The sequence below is a fragment of the Typopeltis vanoorti genome, chromosome 9 (assembly GCF_054136105.1).
Source record: "Typopeltis vanoorti isolate ZY-2024b chromosome 9, IOZ_Tvanoo_1.0, whole genome shotgun sequence".
Taxonomy (NCBI): Eukaryota; Metazoa; Arthropoda; class Arachnida; order Uropygi; family Thelyphonidae; genus Typopeltis; species Typopeltis vanoorti.
The window spans coordinates 65798350-65814327 of NC_143557.1; the positions used below are offsets into that span (position 1 = coordinate 65798350).

A 15978-nucleotide genomic window follows, 5' to 3' on the forward strand; every position below is an offset into this window, starting at 1 on the left:
TTTTCTCTGTCTCTCTCTCTCTCTCTCCGTTTAGAAACAGGACTGAATCCATGATCATAGCCAGTACTTAATTCAAACACATTTACAGTAAAGTACTACAGTACTTAAGAGCAGGAAGGTTCTTGAGTTTGAATTGTTGGAGTTTCATTTTTTTTAGAAGTTAAATTCTAATTATGTTTAGCATATTCAGATACTAATCAAGACAAAGAAGCAACCTTGACAATTTTCTTTATGTAAACCTTGAGTTATACAGTCAGTTATAAATGAATTTTCTTTCACACATTTCGCCAATTTAGTATATTATTTACTTGTTATTATTGAGTTTTTTCTTAATTAAATAAGGGTTGATTTTGAAAAGAAATATATCTATGCACTACTTTTAATTTCCCTTCTGATAAATGAAAACATACAGGTCTTCTTTCAACAAATTTTATTACCAACATTTTAAGAATGTAAAGTACATATTCTTAAAATCTTAGTATTGAAGTTTTAATCGTATTGCTGTTGAAATATTCGTACAAAACACGACTATTCACTACTAAAAATACTAATTTTAATGTCTGGCGTTAAATATGAATTTCTTTTCCCGCACATCAGTAAGTCATCAGGAGATATTTTTCACGGTTTCGAAATAGCTATTGATAATAAATAAATATGTGTATATATATATTCATTTAAGTAGGCCATATTAGCAGCATCGGGAGACTTTGCAATTTCAAACATGCTGCACAAAGCAAGTCCATGTGCCACACCCTAATAAGGCATAGCAGGAAGAGCGAGTGTGAAAAAGTTTTATTTTATTTTTTTTTTGGGGGGGGGAGCATTATCTTAATAAATAAATTATTTTCTTTATTAAGCTTATACTAATTTAAAATAATTTTAAATTAAATAATTATTTATCAAATTGCAGTGATTTCAATGGTAGTTTTTATTACTGATTTATTATTGCTGCTTTAAACATGATTATTAATAGCCAATAAAATTGCTAACATTATAATATGATATGATAATATAGGATACCTGTGCTTTTATAATATATTCTAGCTTGCTTGGTGTTAGCCAAGTAGACAATATCCCTGCTCTCCAACTAATAAACTGTAGGTTCAAGTCCCAGTATGGTATGTTGGTGAACGTTCTTAGGTAGTGGACGATTTTCGTCGCCCGATGTGAGACTTATTGGATTATCAATAGCTATTTCGGGACTTATTGGATGCCTGAAAAAGTCATGTTTTGTATCTAGAGTAGAAAAACTCGGATTATCTAACCCTAACATAACCTAAAATGTACGATAGGTTTACAATACATCGTGAGTGAGTCACATAAAAACACCAAATAAACATGAAATTATTTTGTTTTATTAGGAGGTGAGTCTGCAGTTTAGAGCTTCATTTAAGAAGCCCGTAAATCATTAGCCCCCCCCCCCCAATATTCTTTTGCACATACTGTTATTCAATAGTATACACATTTTTATTTATAAATTGAAACTATTTTCAGCAGCTTTCCATTAAAGTCTGTGGTAAATCTAAATTAAGGGTTCCTCTGCTTAGCATGTTTAACGTCCTTCTATTCATCGGCCATCGCTGGGGTAAAGAAATTTTTTGTTTAGTTGTTACACAAAGACTCTCAAAATAAATAAAAATAATGATTAGAGAATAGAGCCACGCCCGAGCGTGATCACCAACCTCTTCCTTCTTCAGAATCTGAATATGTGTCTAACAGCGATCAGTATTTCGCTCAACTAGAATATGAAAAAAAAAAAAAAAAACAGTGAAATCCAAAATGCCTAATAAATTAGTGTGCCGTTTATCCTTTTCGTCACTTGTATATACCTTTCAATGGAAGATCAAATACTTGAATTCTCGACTTTTTTTTTTTTTAATTAAATTTCTGCTCTTATCCATCAATATATTACCAAATTGTTTTGTAACAAGAATTCAATGCAGTGATGTAATTTCCCCAAATCGAAGTGATAAATCTTCATTTAGTCTTTCGGCAGAAAGTAAAACTCCACTCTTTAAGGAAGGGGTTTATCTGAATCTAGTGCATGCATTGACATAAAAATTTAGTAAGCTGTATAAAAACCCTCACAAAGAGAAAGAGCTCTTTTACATGAACTAATAATTACAAACTTCTCAAGATGATGATTTTCCATCTATCTCTTGTAAAAACCTCTCATTTTATGCATGAGAAGTTTGTATTTATTTGTAATCCCAGTCCAAGCATTATTTATGCTTGTATGATTCAAGCATTATTTATGCTTGAATCATACAGGGTTAGTCTTAATTGGTTTGATTATTTATTACTTTTCCACATATTTTTGTAATTTAGTCCTCAAAGATAATCTTACCTGTTCTAATTGTTGATCGTGAATGAGATCCATAATTTTTTTTTTTTATAGTAGGGATCAGTGGAACAACCTCACTTCACGTTGGGTTGTGTATTGATATTATAATACATCATTACTCTGATGTTTTGACCTAAAATTATTATGCGTATATTCAGTTATGAGCAGTTTGACACAATCTAACGACACTAATGATAAAATAGGAGATTGATGATGCTTTAAGAATAATACAGAATGCAAATAAAAGCTCACTATCAGAAATTAGAATTACTATTGAGAAATTAGAATTACTATAGACAACGTGCATAATGTGACCAAACTTATCAATTACCTTCTTCCTTCAAGCATATACAAGAATCACTTTGACAGATCTGATGATATTGTACCATGTCTAGGAATAGGAAGCCTCATTTTTTATAGGAGCAAACCATTATTTTATTTTATTCTTTACGATCTTATTTTGCTAGTTCTCTGGTCTAAATTTGCAAACGTTTTTGTAAATTTATGGACTGTTCTTCTGAATTATGTAAGTCATTTATTATAGCAACACATAACCAATGCTGCTGAATATTTAAATTGTTCATAAGATTTGTTTGTATCAGTCATGTCATTTCAATGGATATCGAAGTAATATAATAGAGAAATAAACTCAGCTGGATATATAATGGCCCTTTTAACAGTGCAGAAAAATTGGAGACAGTAATGGCGACCGATGACGTGTCCGACGAAGCAAGGCAGTTCTGGTTATAGGAGCCAGGAGGAGCAGAAGGGGGGGAATGAAGGGGAGGAATCTGCGGATGAATCACTATGGTAAACGCGCTATAGGTGTGGTCCGCCTTTTTAAACAGCATGGCATATCCAAACATATGGTTTCGTCGGAGACTGTATGTGGTGATTTAATTGAGACTGGACAGGTTTGTAGGGTGTGATGTTAACTGGTAGATCTTTCCGTAAAAGGATAAAACTTGCCCTCTTTCCTCTTACATCACAATAGCGTGTAGCTGGTTGCTGTACTGAACCAATCAGATGAAACTGCGGTGACCTCACTGGCTCTCGAACCTTTGTGCTACATTTGCGCAGTCGTCCTCCACACGTATTCCAGCGGTTTTAAAACGGAGTGTTTGGGAGTTGGCGCCATTCCGTTCTACGAAGGAAGTAGGGAACAAAGGACTTGAGATACTATACGTACATATTTTTTCAAGCCAAAATGCGTGAAATAGTACATATCCAAGCTGGTCAGTGTGGTAACCAAATTGGTGCCAAGGTAGGATGCATGGTCTTTTATAAATACTTCATTTTAAGAAATAATTCTAAAAAGTTATACGTAGTTGAACTTTGACAGCCGATCCTCTTATTTCTAGGTCGGAGCAAGCTAATTTCTTAATATTGCGGCTCAGGAATTTGTTCGAATGAAAATTCGTACAAATTTATGATGAAGTCCTAATTAGAGTTTTCATTCTACAATCTACTTCTCATTTAACATTGAATACTTTTCTTAGTAGCATAGCCGCCACTGGTAATATTTTTTATGTATTTCAGAATGCCGAAATTAGTATAAATATAAATATAACGAATTTTTTTGAAATTTTCAGAATTATGGAAAGGATACTTTTGTTTAGTTGGCTTCTATCTCCCCCCCCCCCCCAAAAATCCTCATTTTAAATTTTGAATTTAAGAGACTTCGTATCGCCATAGATATAGAAATATATTCATGAATATCAATACCGGGGAACTTTCAATTTAAAATTAACATCTTACAATAAAGCAAAATCATTTTCCCTTCCCCACAAAAAAAAAAAAAAAAACTTCTCAAGAATGTAAAAATTTCAACTTTTGCTGGCTTTCTGGTGTATAAAACGAATTGTACGTTGCTACTGCGCATATATGTGCGCATCAGCACGGTTTTGTTTCCGCAGTGACCGTTGTTGCAGCCACGGTTCTGAAAAAATTGCATCAATTAAAAGCAAGGAGTTGAGCCAGATTGAGCGTCCTTAGTTAATTATTCTGCGAAAGCAGTCTGTTGTATGCTCTAATTACCTAACCTATACTACAAATTTGAATGAGTATTAATTACGTCTGACATTTCGAACTTGAATCCACATGAGAATGTAGAGTTCTTGTATATGGCATTTTTATCTATAGTAAACAGATTGATGACCCCCCCCCCCCTCCCCCAGTGGTAAGCTCTGATCTAGAAACTAAAGAGCGAATCGTAAGTTTTGACATCGACTCAAGTGCGATCCGCGTACAAATCAAAATGGCTGGTGAGGGGGGGGGGAATCTCCATAAACGTCCGCGTTCTTTGATGTTACGTTAGCTGGCCTCGCTTTTTTGTTACAGAAAACTTGATCCTGCTGATTTTCCTTTTTTTTTTTTTTTTAAATTAGACAAACATTGTTTCCAAACTTAGCTCGGCTGCGATTGTTTTTTACTTTCTTTTTTAGTCATTCCGAAAGCGTTATTTTCCTTGAATACTGCTTGTCCTTAAATAGACCAGATTCGTTCACTTCTAAAATTTGGTACGAAGTTCGGTTTAAGTAGGTATTGCTAGATAATACCTTACAAAGCCATTCGCGGATCTAAAATAAGTGAAAGTGATTGCTCCCCCCCCAACCCCTTTCCGGAAATTGGATGAAAATAACACTGAATTCAAAATGCTGCTTTGAATTTAAATATTTTTTTAAAATTAAAAATAGTATAACTTTTCGATGAGTAAAAAACTAAATAGAGAAACTAGTCTGTAGCATTTCTTAGTCTAATAATTACTGAATCCATCCAAGACTGAAATTGGGATGAGATGCAGCTCATAGCTGTCACTATAGTAGTCAAGTATTACCAGTAACACATTCCCTAGAATCTCATTTTAGAGGCAAATATTCAGATAATCAATTCTGTTATGCTGTAGTTTGCAGACTGTTCATTGACTGATCATAATCAGCAAAAAGGCTGTGCATGCATGATTGTGAAAATACTAGTGGTTCTTGGCGGTAGATGGCGTTGGTGTAGTTATGGTTCATTGCAGTTGAAGACAGCTGTAGAGTAGGAGCCCTCCCGTGATGAGTCCTTGGACTCCCTGGAAGTGTCATGTTAATAATCCTCCTGTTTCTGGAAATCTTAACTTGCCCAGTTTGTTTCAAAAAAAAAAAAAAAAATGTATATATATGTGTAAGTATGTATATATTGTATATTTAGCATTCCAGTAGTTAGATGTATAATCATAGGTGCAGTACTCTGCTTTTGTCAGTTATTTTTCTTGCTCTTTGAAAAACAACTATATTGGAGAAATTTTCTCCAATATAGTTGTCTTATAGCATGCCACCTTTAGACCTTACTTTCATCCATATTATATGAAATATATACTGCAGTTGCTCCAAATGTTGGCCTGGTTGACTGGGTGTCTAGCACCTCTTCCATCAACTACTCCCAAGTAAAGAGCAGTGATACTCCAACCATGAATCCATCTGCGGGAATAGGTATTTGAATGATTAGGTGGGAAATGAATCTCATCACCTGGTATGACCATCCTGCTCAATGCTTAAATATCCTTAAATATTCCACATTTTCTTGTAGAACAGGTTTTCAAAGGATTAAATCATTTGTCCACCACTATATTAATGGGGATAGGTTTATAACCTTTTGAGAGTGGGATTATCATGTAAAAATTGACACAGTTTCTGTGTAATTATGATTCTCTCATGACCCAGATGTCATCTATAACTTTGCTGAAGATGGTGCGCTCCACTCCAGTCCTTTATTGATAAGCTTTAATAATTTAAGCATAATATTTCAATATTTTTTTTTTTTCCATAACCTATGATCTTGCTTGATTTTGATTTGAAACAAGTATTTCTCCTTGTATTTGTGTCAGGAAATGTCCCATCATAGCTTCTTTTTAGTTCCATAACAATTGTCCTTTTCAGCATACCACTTCTGACTAAATCTCAATATGCTTTTTTGGGGGGGGGGGATATTGTGCCAAAACCCCCAATAAAACTCAAAGCTATCCAAAATGGCAGTATAGGTCTCCTTTTGCACCATCCCAGATTCTATTTTTGATCGATCCATCAGTAGCTGTTTCTTCTTTCTTTTCTATAAGTATCTTCATGGGTGCTATTCAATGCATTAAATTTTCTGCTTCATTATTTCAATTCTGGAATTTTTTATTAATTGCTTATTGTAATGTTCACATAGACACAGCTGCCTGCTAATTGTGTGGTACCTCAAGTGGAAAATCTTAAATTTGTTTTTTTTATAAAAAACTTAGTTTTTTATAAAAAAAAAAACAAATTTTTCCACTTATATAAAATTGTGTACGCCATTTTATATAAATGGTGTGGTCAGTTAGTTAATCAGCTCATCTTTTGTTTATACAACCAATAGCAAGTTTGTTTGTTTAAAATTTACAAATGAGCTGTTTTCCTGCAGTTGTGAATTAAAAATTAGAATGCCAGAGAATCTCTCTAGATCAGTGAGAATTTTGAGGTGGCAGCTGCTTCTTGCATGTAAATTTGTAACTAACAAGGCTCTTCCTACACTTCTTGATGGCCTTAATACTACTTTGCATTTGTTTCAACACTCTTGCATTTTCTTTGAAAGCTTTCTCCATCATTTAGATCAGTTATGATCCTGTACTATTATTAATACATTATAATAAGTTTAGTTTAATCCTTTATCCAAGTGTGAAATAGCTCAGTCTTGAAGATACTTTCAGATGCAAAGGTGGTGCAGCTCGTGGCAAAGGTGGAGAAAGCCATCATCACTCCTATCTCAGGATCTCCCATAATGTAAAGCACATCTCCTTGCAGATGTGTAATGCTATGCATTAAGGCAAGGGCCACTAACCAGACCGGTTTCAACCTTTATTGAGGTCTTGTCAGTGGGAGCCAGGCCCAGTCTCATTGCTTCTGCCTTGGTGTCTCCACTACTGGGCCTGGCTCCCACTGACAAGACCTCAATAAAGGTTGAAACCGGTCTGGTTAGTGGCCCTTGCCTTAATGCATAGCATTACACATCTGCAAGGAGATGTGCTTTACATTATGGGAGATCCTGAGATAGGAGTGATGATGGCTTTCTCCACCTTTTGCCACAAGCTGCCTTGGTGTTGCACCACCTTAGCTTAGTCTTGAAGATACTTTTCAGATACTTTGTTTGCTCACACTTGGATGAAGGATTAAACTAAACTTATTATAGTCTAACAAGTGAAAAATAAACTCTCAATATTAATACATAGTTAGCAACAAAAATATTTCTCTTCTGTAATAAAAAAAAAAACCCTCAATTTTTTGTGAAATTATGATGCCTCCAAGGAGGCCAAAGACTCGTCGAGGGAGGGCACCTACTCTACAACTGTCTTCACCACTTCATCCAACTACACCCAACTGCTACTATAATCACCTACACCAATGCCATCTGCTACCCACTACTATTATTTTTACAGACAATTGCAAACATATGTGCTCATGGTGGGATTCGAACCCGCAGCATTTCCACTGGAGAGTGGATACATTAACCAACCGGGCTGGCCATATCTTCTCAGGATGTTAGATTTTTTTCTTTTCCATTGTAATCAGGTATCCACTGTACCTTAATGATTTGCCTGAAATGTTTAATTAAGGAGGAAAAAAATTCTGATAGTTGAATGTATATTAATGCTATTAAAGAATAAACCAATTGGACTGTACGATTTCTTTTAATGTATATCTTTAGCATAAGTGAAAATTTGGGTTTGTGCCTATCAAAAGTAATGCATACACAACAACAAATTACTTCTGCAACTTAGATCACTTGCACATCAGCTTAAACTATTCTTCATTAAAATAGTTGCTGTAGTTATCTAATCAAAGGATTTTATTTTTGACAATTTAAATGAGGTAAAGGCTATATAATAGCTCACCAAACTTGGGTGCCTGTTTTCCATTCCACTAGTAAATGGTTGCCACTTTAAGCACCAGAAATGGAGATATCAAGAGCAAGTAATTTACCTAATAGGCTCTCAGATGTGTTAGAGCATTCTGCGTATACTCCAGAGGCACATTGTTCCCAGGTAGTTATGTCATATCCAATTTTCCCCAAGGGCACAGGTTTGACATGTCAGTTTTTCAGGCTGAAGAATAGCCAGCCCTCAGCAGCATCAAGCTATTGGTCCCCTTCCAACTACTAACACTCGTACATCCTTAACTTATTGCATGAGCCATTAGTAGCAGAAACTCTACCAATCAACCAACCTTTGCTGGCTATTCCCAGGTAGTATGATACTAAATTTGTTTTACTTTCTTGACAGTAAAATCACCTCCCCCTCCCCATCAAATCTTGTATACAGTTGAATTGATCTGACATTGCAAACTTAGTTTCTGATTAACCATTAGCACCACCTTTTGGTACTATGTAGGTTTGACATTCAGGAATCTGAATTTTAGATTTAGCTAAATTGCTTATATAAAGCTTAAGTTTCAAAATTTCACTTGGTGATCAGTGTTGCCACCTTTTTTATTCAAATGTCAAATTCAATTAGAGGAAATGTATCCACAATTTCCTAAAATTCCCAACGAACTGTCCTTTATTGAATGGGCTTCTATAGCTCATGCATGTTTAATCAATGTTATAGCAAATGCTTGTGAATGTGCTATTCCTTTCTTCCTAAGCCAGTTAATCAAGGGATGATTTTGCTGGCTTAAATATTAATTACTAAACATTTTAAGTCACTCCTAGAGCATGCTGTTATTTTCTAAATGCTATATTTACTCTTCCTTTAGTAAAGTGAAATCTGGCTGTAGCATAAGCTGATCTTGATGTCTATGTAAAAACTTTGAATTTATATAGTATATAAATCCTCATTACATTTTAAATTTTGTTAGCAGTATAGTATAGCTAAAAGAATGAAGTTTGCAATGTAGGAAGAAGTTGAATTTGTTTTTTACATTTTATCTAGTTATACCTATTTTTTTTAATAAAATTGATTTTCTTACTCATTCTATTTTCAGTTCTGGGAAGTAATATCTGATGAACATGGCATTGACCCTACTGGTACATACCATGGTGATTCTGACCTTCAGTTAGAAAGGATTAATGTCTATTACAATGAAGCATCTGGTAAGAATTCTTGAAGTACTCTGAATGCAAGTTAAGTCTAAGACAGAAATCTTAAGAATTTAATTTGAGGGATCTTAAACAGTTTAGTATTCTATTCTTATAGTACTAGAAATTTATCTATAGCATATCAATCTGTTTTGAGGTTAATACTGCCAAACAGCCAGAGCTTGTCAATAAACTTATTGATACTTATTGATAATTAATATTCACTGCTTATTGTATACTAAATAGGCAACTAGGCATTCAAGGTCTTCTGCCAACAGTTCACTGTAGTACTCAACTTTGATTGGCAGTGCAACTTTTTTTTTTTAAGCGAATGCTTCTCGGTTGAGTAAATAATACCAAAGTATTAAATCACTCTTTTGAACTTTTGTCCATGTACAGACATTTGCTTAAGTATTTTGTAGTAATAAGTGTTTTAAGATCCATATATTAAGACTTTTGAGGTAGTTACAAGGTTGACACTGGGGAGTTCTTTTGTTTGGAACAGGGGGAAGGAGTGAGGACAAGTAACTATCTCTGGAAGTTACTAAAGGAAGCTGTGAGCAAGAGGGTGAGGAGTGGTTTCTTTTGCATTGAGGGTAGTTGAACCGTGGAATGCATTGCCTGATAGTGGTGAGAGCACGAACAGTCGTGGAGTGGTATGATACTTTTTGAGGAAGGACCTCCCATAATGAGTCTTGATTCCATGGAGGCCTGAATAATATTCTGCAATCAATTGTTACATACATCCTATCAGTCAAATTTTTTTTTTAAGCACAACTTGCTTGATACTTTGTTCATATGTTAACCTGCTTATCCTAATTTGCTAACAGCCAGATTATGCTACACTTATATTGTGGCAACTTAATGACCATGCTTAATCTTCAGTATTACATGGGGGAAAAGACTACTAGTCTTACAACTTAAATTTACTTCTTTATTAATTTAAAATAAGTACCTACATTACATACTAGCACTATGGTTGTTCTCTGGTCTTGACTTCATCTTTACTTGATATTATTAGAAGCACTGTATAGATTGTGTCCATAATGTATTCAAATTAAATTTTACTTAAAAGTAAGCATCAATTTAATTTCCTCTGCTTTCATTTGTATTATCCACTTGGTGTAAACTAGTATTGTCTTTATAAGATAACCTTATACTTGCATCTAAAAAAGCTGATGTGAAATCTTTAATTTCTGCCAAACTGTTTTATTTCTAAATTCATAGTAGACTTTCTCTCAACCTTTAGGAATTTCTTCAATAATTTCAGGTAAACTTGCTAACTTTCTGTAATTTATTTGTGGATGTTTGACATAAAGCTTCTGTGGTTTGTATTGTTCATAATAGTATTCTCTGGTATAAACACTTTATACCAAAGAATGTTAATAAACAGTTTACTACTAATTTATGCTTTGATATATTTGGAATTTTCATCTGGAATTTTTTAATTTGAAAGTATTTTTTATAATCCATAACTGGAGAATTGTCATTAAACTGGCACAACATGAAGATGCTTCATTGATCATAACCTAGTTCTAAGTCCCCTGGATCCTTTATGTAGGTTGACCATAATTGATCAGTTATGGTGTTCTACATCCAAAACTGGACATCCTAGCTAAATTTCGTAACTTCACTATACATTTAATCATAATTAGGCTCTTAGGACTCCTAATATAGCCATGACCTAAATTAAATGCCTAGTCACTTAAACCATTAACCTCTACATAGCAATGAGACAAGTTGCTAATAACTTGATTCTTGAAATGTCACTTTGGTCGGAACATTTCACCATTACTGAGCATATCTTGCATTGATTTGTTATGTTGCATGTCATGTTATAATCCTCTGTAAATAAACTTGCATGAAAAACAATTTAAAAATGTTACAAATGGAATTTTTAGATATGTTTTTAATTTATATTTAAATCTGTTCTCAGAATTACTTCTGCAGTCTTCTAGAATAAGTTTTAATTACATCAATGTTATTGTGGGATTCTAAATTAACTCTGAAAGGCCTAATTTACTGAAGTGAACAAAACTCATTTCTCTAAGATACTGATCTTAGATATACTTGTTCTTGGCATTCTGATTTTTAAAATAATTTGGATTTCTCTGTGAAATCCCTTTTTAGAGGCAAAAGGTTTGCACTTCAGTCTTCAAGTACATACTACTTGACAGATCTGAATATCTACCAAGGTAGATAGCAGATATTTGATACAAATAATTTCGGGCTTCTAGTGGACAGTTGCTCTTTAGTCATCAGTATAGTCTAATCTGCACTACCAGAATAATTATATAGCTATAGGTAATCTCTGCATAGATTGGAATAGTGCTTACTTGACCATTTTAACTCCCTGTAAGTCTATTTTTAATTTGACTTGCAATAGTCTAGTCTAAAATTGTCATAGCCCTTTCCTTTTGATACATTTTTAAATGTATCTTAATATAAGTCTGTATAAGGAAACGGCACATGTCTGGACTCATCACCACAAGAACTAGATATCTTGAATGATTAACACTAAGCAGCAGAGATAATCTACAAGATTAAATAACTGTCTCCTAGTTAAGATTAGTAGAATAAGTTGGCTTAAACTTAACTCATTAAATGCACCATTTTTAGCAAAGATCTAAAATTCTTTGCAACTTGTACAAACTACAGATTCTGGAAAATCGGACTTGACTAGTAAGATATTTGTCTTAAAATGTTTATCTATTTGCATTCCTTAAACATTGTCAAATTCTTGACATTTTGTTTTTTCTCAAATTTTTCTTCTGAAAAATTGCTTAACTATCTGAATAGCTTAGCATTAATTTTAGTATTTTTCTTAACTGTATAAAGGGATATGATTAAGTAAACTCTTCTTAATGAAGATGGAATGTTATTGCTGAACTTTGAGTATTGAAAATCAAACTTTTTTTTTTGAGAAGGTTGTAATATTGCAGACTTGTTTAATTCAGTTAACATAGTTCAGGAACTATGTTTAATCTTATAGGTGCTTAGATTTTAACTGCTAATGAAATTTTGTCTTAATATACAAACAAGCAAAATTATTCTTAAACATTTTTTTTCTTAGGAGGAAAATATGTACCCAGAGCCATTCTTCTTGATCTCGAGCCCGGTACAATGGACTCAGTCCGCTCTGGTCCATTTGGGCAGCTGTTTAGGCCAGACAACTTCATTTTTGGTAAGCTCTCCTCCATAATTCAGTTTTTTCTTATGCCAAAGCCCATTTTGATTCAACAGCTGCTTTATTTTCTGAATGTTTTTTGTATAATGTTGATTTATCAAAAAAAAGAAAGTGCATCATTGAACTTAATTCCATCCACTGGATGGCTGTTCCTGCTTTTCAGATTTTAAACATGAATAAAATTGTAAATTCTGAATTCATAGTATAGTTTCCACTTCAGGAAACTTTCTCAATTATCCTGTTTTCTATAACATTTATTAAATTATATTAATATAACCAATGTTCATATTACTTGTACTTCCAGGTCAAAGTGGTGCTGGCAATAATTGGGCCAAAGGTCATTACACTGAAGGTGCAGAACTAGTAGATACTGTTCTAGATGTTGTGAGGAAAGAAGCAGAAAGCTGTGACTGTTTACAGGGATTTCAGCTGGCTCATTCCCTTGGAGGTGGTACTGGCTCTGGAATGGGAACACTACTGATTTCCAAAATACGTGAAGAGTATCCAGACAGAATAATGAACACCTTTAGTGTTATGCCCTCTCCAAAGGTAAACTCTAGACTCCTTGGTAATCACCAGTTGTTTTGAATAATTAAACATTAAATCATTCAGCCTTAATTACTATTAAGGAGGCTGGATTTAATTTTAAGTTAAATTTAATGTACTTAATTTTTCCTTTTTTAATTTCAGGTATCAGATACTGTTGTAGAGCCATACAATGCTACACTTTCTGTTCATCAACTTGTAGAAAATACAGATGAAACATATTGTATCGATAATGAAGCCCTTTATGACATCTGTTTCCGTACTCTAAAACTAACCACCCCAACTTATGGAGATCTGAATCACTTAGTATCTGTCACGATGTCTGGCGTTACAACATGCTTAAGGTTTCCAGGTCAACTAAATGCTGATCTTAGGAAGCTAGCTGTAAATATGGTTCCATTTCCACGTCTTCACTTCTTTATGCCTGGCTTTGCTCCTCTTACATCTCGTGGCAGTCAGCAGTACAGAGCATTAACAGTACCTGAATTAACACAACAGATGTTTGATGCTAAAAACATGATGGCAGCATGTGATCCTCGACATGGAAGGTATCTCACAGTTGCAACCATTTTCAGAGGTCGCATGAGCATGAAAGAAGTTGACGAACAGATGCTGAATGTACAGAATAAGAACAGCAGCTACTTCGTGGAATGGATTCCCAACAATGTGAAGACAGCAGTTTGTGACATTCCTCCTCGTGGTTTAAAGATGTCTGCCACATTCATTGGCAACAGTACCGCCATTCAAGAATTATTTAAGAGAATTTCTGAACAATTCACTGGTGAGATTTTTTTTTTAACTGCTCAAGCATATAATTTAAATTTAGCTATTGCATTCTTCCATAATTCATTGACTGACTTAACTGATCTAACGCTGGCTTATCTGTATAGCTAACTACTTCATTTTTAGATGTGAGATTAAGCTGATAATTTGTAAAATGATTTCTGGTAATTTTTCTGCAAACTTAGGTTTTTATAAATTCTTCTCTTTCCAGCCATGTTCCGCCGTAAAGCTTTCTTGCATTGGTATACTGGTGAAGGTATGGATGAAATGGAATTCACAGAAGCAGAATCCAACATGAATGACTTGGTGTCAGAATATCAACAATATCAGGAAGCCACAGCTGATGATGAAGGTGAATTTGAAGAGGAAGAGCAACCAGTTGGGGAAACAGCTTAATTGAATGCCATTCTCACATCTTCATTCCTTAAATGTAGTTTTTTTACTTTCAAAAGATCAAAAAGAATGCATAGGAAGCTTCTTCTGCTTCCTTCAATTTCAGACAATTGAACTTAATTTTGCTATATTTATGTATTTTGGTGCCACACCAGTAAAATTCTTTTTGTTAACAGTATTCACCTCTTTATTTAACCATAAATTATTCATTCACACAAATTTATAAAAAATACTTATATAATGCATCAACCTACTTCAGACAATTATTATTGTAACTAAACTAGATATAAGTATAGCATCTTATGGGGGAAAAAATATTTGTTAACCACCCTGTACAACTTATTTCATGGTAATGAGATTTGGTAAATGAAACTTCATATTTAATACAATCTCTTTGTTCAAATGAAGTTTTTTGCATATATAGAAACTTCTGAACTTTATTGTCTTAAAATATAGTAGTTAACCATATTTTTTTTTTTTTTCTTTCAAATTAAACATCTTTTACTCGTTTTATGGAAATAACCTGCTTGGTTTGTCTGATAAAGGCAGTCCTTCACATAAATGAATGAGCTAAGGCCTTTAAACTCTGTTTTTGGCAGTGGAATAGTTTATCTGCAGGTTGGTCATGGTTCTTAACACTGTCCATCTCAGATTTTCCCTTAGGATGACTGGGGCTCCTTTTCATTGGTCGAGGCAGAGGAGTCTGAATTGGTTCTATGGGATGTCTAGATTAGTTTTATTTTTTTTAAAAGACCTCATCAACACCAAATTCCTGATTTGTACCCTCAAGGAGTGTACAGGATATGATTAGTACTACATGAAAAATTTACATCATTACTAACTTCCTATCTATAAATTTCCTCCAAATCAGTCTGTTACCTGTCAAGACGCCAATATTATCAGATCTTATATTTTTATCGTCTAAGGCACTTTGTACTGTATCAATCCACCTATTTCTTGGTCTTTCTCTGGGTTGTTTTCTTGCTAACCTGGCAGAGAACACTTGTTTTGCTAATCTTTCCTTGCCCTTCTGTTTAATTGACCATACCACCTGAGATTAGCTCTGCTAACGCATTCCTGAATGCTGAGAATGTCAAGTTCTTTCCTAATATCCTTGTTTTTAATAGGATATTGCCATTGATGCCATCTGTTCACACCTCTAATCTTTCTCAGGAGGACTCTCATATCTGTGGTCTCTAGTCTTTGGTCAAGTGTTTTACTTCTGACCCAGCTCACAGATCCATAAGTTAAAACTAGTTTTAACACTGTCTTGTATACAGCTAATTTAGTGTTCTGACTAATTTCTCTCTTATTCCATATGAATTTATTCAATTGACTTCCTACCATGCCAGCTTAGTTGATTCTGTTGTCTATTTCCATATTTAATTTACCATTTTCAGTAAAAATCGTGCCTAAGTAGCTGAAATATTTTACATGTTCCACAGGTTCTCCATTCACAACATAGTTGACATTTTCAATGATTCTGCCTATTTTCATTGTCTTTGTCTTTTTATTGCTGACCTTTATACCATATCTATCTATTACAACAGCTATTCAATTTAGTCAGAGAATCTTGCAAACTTGTAGCAGATTTATTTAGAAGTATAACATCATCCGCATACAGCAAAGAGTTGACATTAATGTCTCCAAT

General features: G+C 34.0%; 1 protein-coding gene across 1 annotated transcript; it reads left to right on the top strand.

Moving 5' to 3' along the window:
- The first annotated feature begins 3449 nt into the window (after window positions 1–3449).
- Window positions 3450–14505, top strand: LOC150103103 (tubulin beta-4B chain-like). The gene is made up of 6 exons (XM_090397329.1): window positions 3450–3608; window positions 9325–9433; window positions 12492–12602; window positions 12910–13154; window positions 13296–13932; window positions 14146–14505. Exons 1-6 carry the CDS (start codon window positions 3552–3554, stop codon window positions 14328–14330), a joined length of 1344 nt encoding a protein of 447 aa, XP_090253455.1. The 5' UTR covers window positions 3450–3551; the 3' UTR covers window positions 14331–14505.
- Window positions 14506–15978: the final 1473 nt, after the last annotated feature.